Consider the following 8949-nt stretch of genomic DNA (forward strand, 5'->3'; position numbering starts at 1 on the left):
GACGACGTGGCGGGATGGCATCAGCATGATGTCATCATGTACAGACGATGACGTGGCAGGTACGGTGGCAGGGACACGTGGCAGGAGGCCACGCAGGCAGGTGACTCGACATGGTGACTGGGCAAAGGGGGTGACGCAAGCGGTGACTGGGCAGAGGGTGACGTGGGATGTGACGTCACGGGCGGTAAGCAGTTTTGTGGCACACCGCTTATGGGAAAAGGCGGTCTCGAGGGAGGGGGCTCCGCCACACCCCAGAGCTTGACGCGTGGCGGGAGTACGACGGAAAAATCGTCGAACTCCCGGACGCTAAAGCCCGGGCGTGTTGCATATAGGAAAGCCCGCCCACCGTAGATCTGTGTCGGGCCAGATCTAGCGGTTGGCGGTAGATGGGTAGTGACGGCGGGTTAGTGGGCGAGGATATTCGCGGGAATATTCCTTTTTGAATATATCGCGGCGGTGGGTTAAAACATAGGGAGTGGGTTTTTTATGTGAAAAAACGGCGCGGGTTAATATTTTATGCACAGAACGTAGGAAAAAGGTGCAAAAAATGGGTTTTTGAAGGTTTTCTTTTTTTAGGGGTTTTGGGGGGGAGGTTATTAATCTGGCCAGGTGTCAAATTAATCCCTGTTATGACTCGAATGGGCTAAGGACAGCCCCAGATGGACTGTGATTCCCCGGACTTATAGGAAATATGGTTATATTGCCAGGGAGGGGTATTTACATAGGGGAGTTTTATATACATGATTTTAATAGGGAAAGGGAAAAACTGATAGGGGAGTTACATAATAAAGTTAATAGTTAATATGGAGATGCAAAGAGGGCGCTAAGGTATGAGACCTAAGGCTTTGTTGGGGAAAAGAAGGCTCACAGATGATGAGTGAGCAGTCCTTGAGTAAAGCAGATCCTTACCAAGGCGAATGTCATGGAGATGATGAACCTGAGAGGCTCAAGCAGATCTTGACCTCTTGGGGGATGTTAGTAAGTGACTTGGGGGAAATGAGAAGAAGGGGAGGTTAGTGAATTCCAGCTTGAGTACCTCCTTTGAATGCAAAATTGCCTGATAACTGTGATCAAAAATGGAATACAGCAGTGGCATTTGGACCAGGATACTTTCATGGCATCTTCATTGGCCTGTTCTGGAAATATGGAACACTGTAGCCTGCAAAGTATGACATATTTGGCATGTGAAAATGTCAATCATGAAAAATGAATACCTGCTGCAGCAGGAGGCTAATAGTGGCTCCACTTGGGGATGGCTTTTCCTTGTGAAAAGTCAAGAACAGCAGGTCAGACTGCCTTGTATTCAGTTGCTGCTGTATTCTACAAAATTTGCTTGGTCGGTTGCCTTATTAATCCTACCTACCTACCCTAACCAATACTTTCTCTGCTGTTAGGTGTAATGAAACAACCAATGCAGCCACTTAAGCATTATAAACATGAATGGCCCCTGCTGCTTATGCTTGTTGTTACCTGAAATGGAGATCTTGCAATCTGATATGGCTTTATTAATCTTTGAGAAGATCAGGAAGCTGCTGACCTTCTTTGTTGAAACAAGAAATTGTACAAAAGGGTCCTGTAGCATATATACATTATTGCTAGACTGACTTGAAGAACTGTACAAAAGTTTGGGATAGCTATCATGCTTTGAAATTGGTGAATCATCCACAACTCAATTTTGAGCTTTGCAGCCTGCTAGCGGAGAAGAGCAGTGATTTACCTCATCACACCACTTGCCCTCAGATGGGTTGTGCAACATATGGAATGGAACCTGTAATTCTCTGAAAGCCTGCTCAGATGGCACCTGACAAATTTGTGATGACTGTTCTTCAGGGAAAATTTTAAGAACCCCCCCAAATTTATAAATATAATAATTGGGCGAATCTCCATGGTATATAGGAAAAATGGAAGGCGATTTTATCAATAATATAATATGTATATATAATTTTCTGGCGAATCTCTCACCAGGCATGGCGAATATTTTACTCAATTATAAAATCTTGTAAGAACTTGGCAAGTCTTTCACTAAATAATAAAACTTTGTAAAGTCCTAGTGAATTTTAGCATTGTGAACTCTTAGAGAATTTTTTGAAGAAGTATAAAACCATATATGATAAGAGCCACATGGTGGCAATATCACTATCTTTTTTCACATTTCCACGACATGGAACTTGTCTATAAAATTATAAAAAAACCAACCAGGAATAGGAACAACTCAAATGCTTTGTGAGAGCTAGTCTAGAAAAAAGCAACAAATAACATGTCGGCAGAATTGTTCATCGGTGAGCCGCTATTTCGTGGGCAATCTGTAAAGGAGCAGTTGGATATCATATTTCCAAATCCGGGAAAGCCTTTCCCATCCCTCACAAGATTTGTTAAAAATGTTGGGTGTCTAGAAGGTGTGGATTTGCTGAAACAAATGTTACAAGTGGATGGAAACAAAAGAATAACAGCTAATGAAGCTTTGCAACATCCATACTTTCAGTCCTACAGGACTATAAACAGCTGCCATAAAGATTAAAAATGGAAATCAGCTACAAATCTCTTGATGACAACACTATCAAGATAGAGGCCGATGCTCTCTTAAAGACAGAGCTGCTGGAAATGGAAGCAGGTGCTATGAAGCTGACACTAGTAAAAGATGGGACAGCACAGCTTCCCATAGTGCATCCCACTCTGGGACAATCAGTTTTTTGATGTTTTGCAGATTGGGTTACAGTCTTGCAACTTGTTTTGGATTTGTCACCAACCTGATGTTTTGCTTCTAATTTATTTTCATCTGGTGATAAACAAAGTGTCAATCTTTTCTCAGGATAAAATAGTATTCTTTACAGATATATTAACTTGGCTGAAAAGTCCAGGACGATATGAACAGGACAGCTTCTAGGTTTTTTTGAAGATTTCTCCTATCAATTTACTGCCGGAGGGTTTTCTGTGATTTCTTGCACTTCTGAAATTTAATCAAATTTCTACTTGAAATAAAAGTTCAGAAGAGACTATATCACTAATGCTAAACACACATAATTGAGAAGCCGATATGAAGCATTGTTTTTTTGGGTGTGTTACAACTTTGGTGACCATGCAGCTCAGTCATTGCATGTTCAGTTTGTAACTCCACCTTGAAAGAGTGAAATGTGTGGTGTAGGATAAGAAGCTCTATGTTAAGGCGCAATTGTTTTTCCCCAAAATTCTAATATCTAGATTCTATCCTGTTCATGTCTGTGTCAGGTGATGTTTCTTTTCATGTGCATGTGTTTAGTCAGATATAAAATACTCAAGTTCTCACCAGCCTGGGCTACAGTGGCCATTCTGATGATCTATTTCATACTCATTGCATTTTTCTAATAAAATGACATTATATTCATTTAAATTATGTGATTGAAATAGGGATACAAGAGCTTATCTGTATTTGAAGATCTATAAGGCAGAGTATAAGCTCACACCAATCCTTGTTATTCTCTGCAAGAGAAAATCAGTTTCTATTTCACTCCTCAATAACACTAACTAAATCTCAATTTGAAAATCAGTTAAATTAAGAAGACTAAATCCCAGTTTGAAAATCAGTTAAATTTAGATGAAATTACTCATTCAAAATCATTTGGATGAGGAAATTGTCAAATAATTGTAAGTTGTCGTCTTAGAGAACATGAAGGGAGCACATTCGTCATATTCTACCAACTGCAACATACCTACCTTCAATGCACTCTCTGTAAGGACCATAACGGGAGCAAATGTGGACCCATGTACAAATTTTTACTGCCTCAGGGTTTGTTTCGTCCTGTGACTACTAGGTTCGTTAGTCCTTCACATAACTCTCGAACAAAATGAATCCAAGAGTGGAATATAGACTCTTTACACGCAATTTATTTTCTAGAAAGTCTATACAGAGAAATGAAAGTTGCAAGTATAAGAATTATGCTTCAAAAATGAATTTTCTTGTGTAGTGAGCTATACCAAGGGTATGCTTTTGCAAAGTTTTATAACAGAAAAATTTGTCAAGAGGAATTTATTAAGGAAATCTCTTGTTAGAAATGAAATCCAGTTGAGTTGAGATAAAGTCCATAGTTACAAAGAAGTATTGTTGTGGAAAGCAATTCCACTATGACATTCCTGTACATTTTAATACAATATAAAAGGAAATTGATGTGATTTCCAAGCTACTTGAATCCATTGAACACAGAGAGAATCAGTTGAGAACTGATGAATGAACATGGAAATCGATGTAATTCCTAAGCTACTTGAATCCATTTTGAACACAAAGAGAATCAATTGAGAACTGATGAATGAACATGAGCTGAAGCAAAAGGACACTATCATTAAGCTAGTCGACCCTGAAATTGAAGAAAATGATCATGTCAAACAAATCTACTAGCAGTGTACTAATAACGGTAAAATCGACTTGCAAGAAGAAAGTAACTTAAATACCACATTTGTTGGAAAATGAAATCAATCAAAAAATGTTCTAACCAGAGATGAAGTTGATTCAAATGAAAGAAGTTCAAATCAGGGTGAGGTGAACCCAATAAATGAGATGTCGATAATCCCAGGAAAAATCAACCAGCAACAATGAAGGAAATCGATTGAAAATAATTAGTTAATTCCATTGTTAAGATTTCAACTTGGATATCATTTGTTGCCCAGGTAAATTCTCTTGGAGAAATCAACCTGCATGTTAGGATGTAAATAAGTTCCAATTAAACAGAACATTTTTATTTGAGGGGAATTGAGGTCCAAAAGAGCAGAGTTCTTGGCAGAGGAACAATATAACTGCAAACACCCATTCAATATCTATGACTGTAGATTGAAGTTCTGCAACCTTGGAAGCACTATTGAGTACTTAACCAGAGCTGTAGAATCATTGGTACTTTATTAGATTTGATATGCAATACAATGCTTGATTCGCCTTGATTCCCATTTATTCTGTTTAATTTCTGCATACTGATTCCTACTGATACCGTTCCAACTGCTTGAAACAATAACATTTTCAAAAGGTCTCTTTCACTCTCACTTCAATTAGAACAGTACCCCTTTCTCTACTACATTCATGCACATATGCTTACATTTCCAATTCTGCAGATTGGTTTTCATGAAATTAACCAATACTTGTTTTGCATCTAACGAATTCACATAACTAAACAAAGCACTAAAAATATCACCAAAACTGAGTGGCCTCTCTAGTATTACAAGAAGATTTATTCAAAAGAAACAAGAAGTTATTTTAAACTACCCTAGACATCTCATTGTCAGTACAGCATGCATGACTTTTTCTGCCTGCCAGTTTTTGACTTCCGTGAAGTCTTACATTGAAAATCTAATCAAAAGATCGCTGCAAAACTTTAAAGGGGTGTAAAACCCCCAGCATTCAAATGCTTTGATGGCCAGAGCATGAGCCCAACTCAAAGTTTAATCTGAGATGTAATCTCTACAAATATAGAATGCAAACAAATGCACTAAAAACCAAAGAAACCTAGTTCACTGGCCCTTTCCTTCTCAAATGTCTCAAAGTACTCTCTTTCAATTCCTTAAGTGCCTGCATAAATGGTTGGGACATGACAAGACAAATAAATAAAGGGAGAGGAAAATTAGATAAAATGAAACACCCAAACTCAAAAATAAGACCATTACCAAGGCAGGTGGAGGATGATAAACCATTGGGGTCTGCATTTGCTCACAGGGATGGCTTCAAGTAGGGATTTCACCAGCACTAACTTATCCCCCTTGATGATAACCATCTATTACACCATATTGACATCTCCTTTTCAACCTTAGAAACCATCCACACCCATTATATTTTTTTGCAGTCACTGAATTTAAATAAAGACATAGCGCTGCGATTACAATTGAGCTAAGGACAATTCCACTCAAATGTATCTTCTACTCTAGAAACATTAATTATATCTTTTGTTATATTTGAATCAACAATGATTGTCCAACCTATTCATAGTTTCAGTTCCTCTGTTACACTTCTAGTGAACATCAATTTAACTATTTTAGAAATATTGAAGCGCTGTGTGAACAGTATTTGATTGCATTAATGGCTTCCAATGAGCGTAGAAATTCATTTGGGCTTACATGGGCCTAAGCAGTGGGTTTATTCATACAACGACCAGGACACAGCACAGAAAAACAAGTCTGTGGTCTTGACCAGATTAGCAGATTATAACAACTAACAAGAAGATGAAATGTGCGGCGTCTGCTGGGGCCAAAATGGTGAAGGAAGGGACTTCGGCTGGTATCCGTTGGGCCAAACATCAATACCACAAAAATGCCCAGAACTGAAATGGTAGTCAGTGTCCAAAATTAGTAGAAGAAATGAGTGTGGGAAGGGCATACATGTGATCTATTTTGCTTCTGTTGTATTCTAGAGCAGACTTATATTGTATTAATTTTTGGGCTAAAGTTTTGAGTATATTAAATGACTGAACCATGTAGAACCATTGACTTGACTTTACATATATGGTTGTAAGGCCTCCTGGTTTTAGTCATCCATTAAAACAGGGGATATTTGTGCACTAAATGTTCACTCCATGCTTTATTTTTCTGCTGAAAAAATATTTGAATCAACAATAACCTCACAATCATGTTCAAAAGGCCTCTCATTGTCATGCTTATTTGAACTAAGCACTAATCCAACATTGTAGGCTTCCTATCATTTCCTTGATTTTAGTCTCTACTTCAAAGCAAGATCATTCTAAAGCTACATTTATAAAAAATGATCTATTATTATTTTTTTGAGTAAAGGTTCGCCTTTTCATTATGCCATCAATCATTCACAACTGATTTGACCTTGCATTATTGATTTTCCCGATGGGAAAACAGACCAATAACACAAGTTTATGAAGGCAAAGTAACCCCAAAGCACAGAAGTTGGGATCTTTCTAATGATGGGCATTACTGCAAGGCAGCCAACCGCCATCAGAGATTGCAACAAATTACTCAATTGTTGTTCTTTCACCTCAACAGGAAGCAGGTCATCCACGTCCTTGTCAACATTAAAAATTGATTCATCAACTGGGCATCCATATTCCCAGTACTTGCGGCCAACTGAATTGTGGTCTCTTTCAATTCCTTAAGTGCCTGCATAAATGGTTGGGACATGACAAGACAAATAAATAAAGGGAGAGGAAAATTAGATAAAATGAAACACCCAAACTCAAAAATAAGACCATTACCAAGGCAGGTGGAGGCTGATAAACCATTGGGGTCTGCATTTGCTCATAGGCTTCTTGCATGTTTCTGTATAATTGCCCTAAGGTTGAATTTTTCTGCATACTTTTCCAGATTGTTGTCACTAACTTGCTAAGCACCAACTGTAACAAAAGTACTTGTAAGTTACTCGTCTATAAAATGTCTGAATTGTGTCTTTTCCCTGAGAAGCTGCAATTGATAATTCCAATATATTAGTACCTGATGTTTGAGGGTAGCTAAGCCTTTCATGTGCATTGGAGATTCAGGAATAACACCATTTGAAGGAGGTATGCCAACAATACCACATAAAATAGTCTGTCACAATAAAAGGAAAATTTATGAATCCACTAGAGATTTTTTATGGAGGTGAAAACAAAGAATGAAGAGTTAGATCAAGATGTCTTCAGGAGAGCAAAAGCTCTTCCAGAATAGGGTAGCCAGTGATAGTTGAACCTAAACATGAACCCTGACAAAAATTACAACATAGTTCTAAATAATATATATTTACTGTGGTAATGGGCCTTGACACAATCTCTGCAATAATGGCCCTGCTTGATACAACATCATTTTTCAAGGGTTTTTTGTGAACTTTCCTTTAAACTTTTCTATGCAGACTTCTTCCCTTTCTTCTTAGTGATTTCAGTGTAAGTGCTCGGTATACACTCTTTTAAGTGAATCTGTTCCAACAATGTTCTTTCTGCAGTAACATTCCACCAAGAAAGTTAGCCACTTTATCAGTGGCATTCACACTGGTCACAAATGGCTGAAACATTTTTTTCAACCATTGGAACAGTGGCACTACGAACTTTAGGATCAATTCTATCATCAACTGCTCCAAATTGATCTTGCACATCCTGAATATGTATCGTATAAACAGTGATATACACAACCAATCATTTAAAATGCATACAGTCATTTCCTAGAATAGAGAATCCTTGTTCTGTTAGAGAATCCTAGTCCAAATCTTACAAGAACTAATCAAACTTCTAATTTGAGGACCAATATGATCTGCAATAGTAAAGCTTATAATGTACTGCACATCTTCATTGTGCGCCAAAAGCTTTACTAATTCTTTAGCAACAGTGCAATTTGTCTTCTTACCCTCCACAAGTCTTAACAATCAATTCTTCAATTATATGTTTAGCACCCTTCACTTGAAGATAGGATAATTCTTCCCATCAAGCTTAACGTTGGGTAGAGGGATGCTTTAAGATGAAGCTATCCTCCCCCTTGCTCAACAATTCTCTACAGATCTCAGAACAGAACCAAAGGTAATCTCAGGAACAGCGTACTATACTACTATGACAAAGAACCACAATTCTGAAAGAAACATCAGTTTGGTTAGGATCTTCAAACAGCTACCAAGGAATCAAGCAAATGCTGCTCTGCAATTCCAAGACTTCAAGTATCCAGATGCATTGCATTGCTCTATGGCACATCAATGCAATTAATTAAGCATAGAAATAACATCTCTATGTAGCGGCACTTAAAATATTACAAAAGGTGATCATTCACTGAGGTACATTCCAAAAAATATATAATTATTGTTGCCACATCATCCAGATTTAGAATAATAATCTATTGGAATGGACACATTGATAAAAATTCCATTGTTGAGTTTAGGTTTGAGTTATTTCTTCCTCTAACTGCTCTCCAAAGCTAACTATTCAAACCAAGTCACCCTTCAATGACATACAACTCACAAGGTTCTCAAAGGCAGAAAAATCAAAAGCGTATAACAGTTAATATGTCCTTTACTGCTCC

General features: G+C 37.9%; 1 protein-coding gene across 1 annotated transcript; it reads right to left on the bottom strand.

The window, feature by feature from the left end:
- Nucleotides 1-6645: 6645 nt before the first annotated feature.
- LOC149196523 (putative boron transporter 2) lies at nt 6646-7765 on the bottom strand. The gene is made up of 4 exons (XM_089403759.1): nt 7694-7765; nt 7405-7500; nt 7170-7307; nt 6646-7074 (listed from the first exon to the last, which is right to left on the bottom strand). The coding sequence occupies exons 2-4, from the start codon at nt 7438-7440 to the stop codon at nt 6949-6951; spliced, it is 300 nt and encodes a 99-aa protein (XP_089259885.1). The 5' UTR covers nt 7441-7500; nt 7694-7765; the 3' UTR covers nt 6646-6948.
- Between the last annotated feature and the right edge of the window lie 1184 nt (nt 7766-8949).

Source organism: Pinus tabuliformis, chromosome 2_2 (genome assembly GCF_031772625.1).
Source record: "Pinus tabuliformis cultivar Carrire ecotype Pingquan chromosome 2_2, CPIR1, whole genome shotgun sequence".
NCBI classification, from domain to species: domain Eukaryota; kingdom Viridiplantae; phylum Streptophyta; class Pinopsida; order Pinales; family Pinaceae; genus Pinus; species Pinus tabuliformis.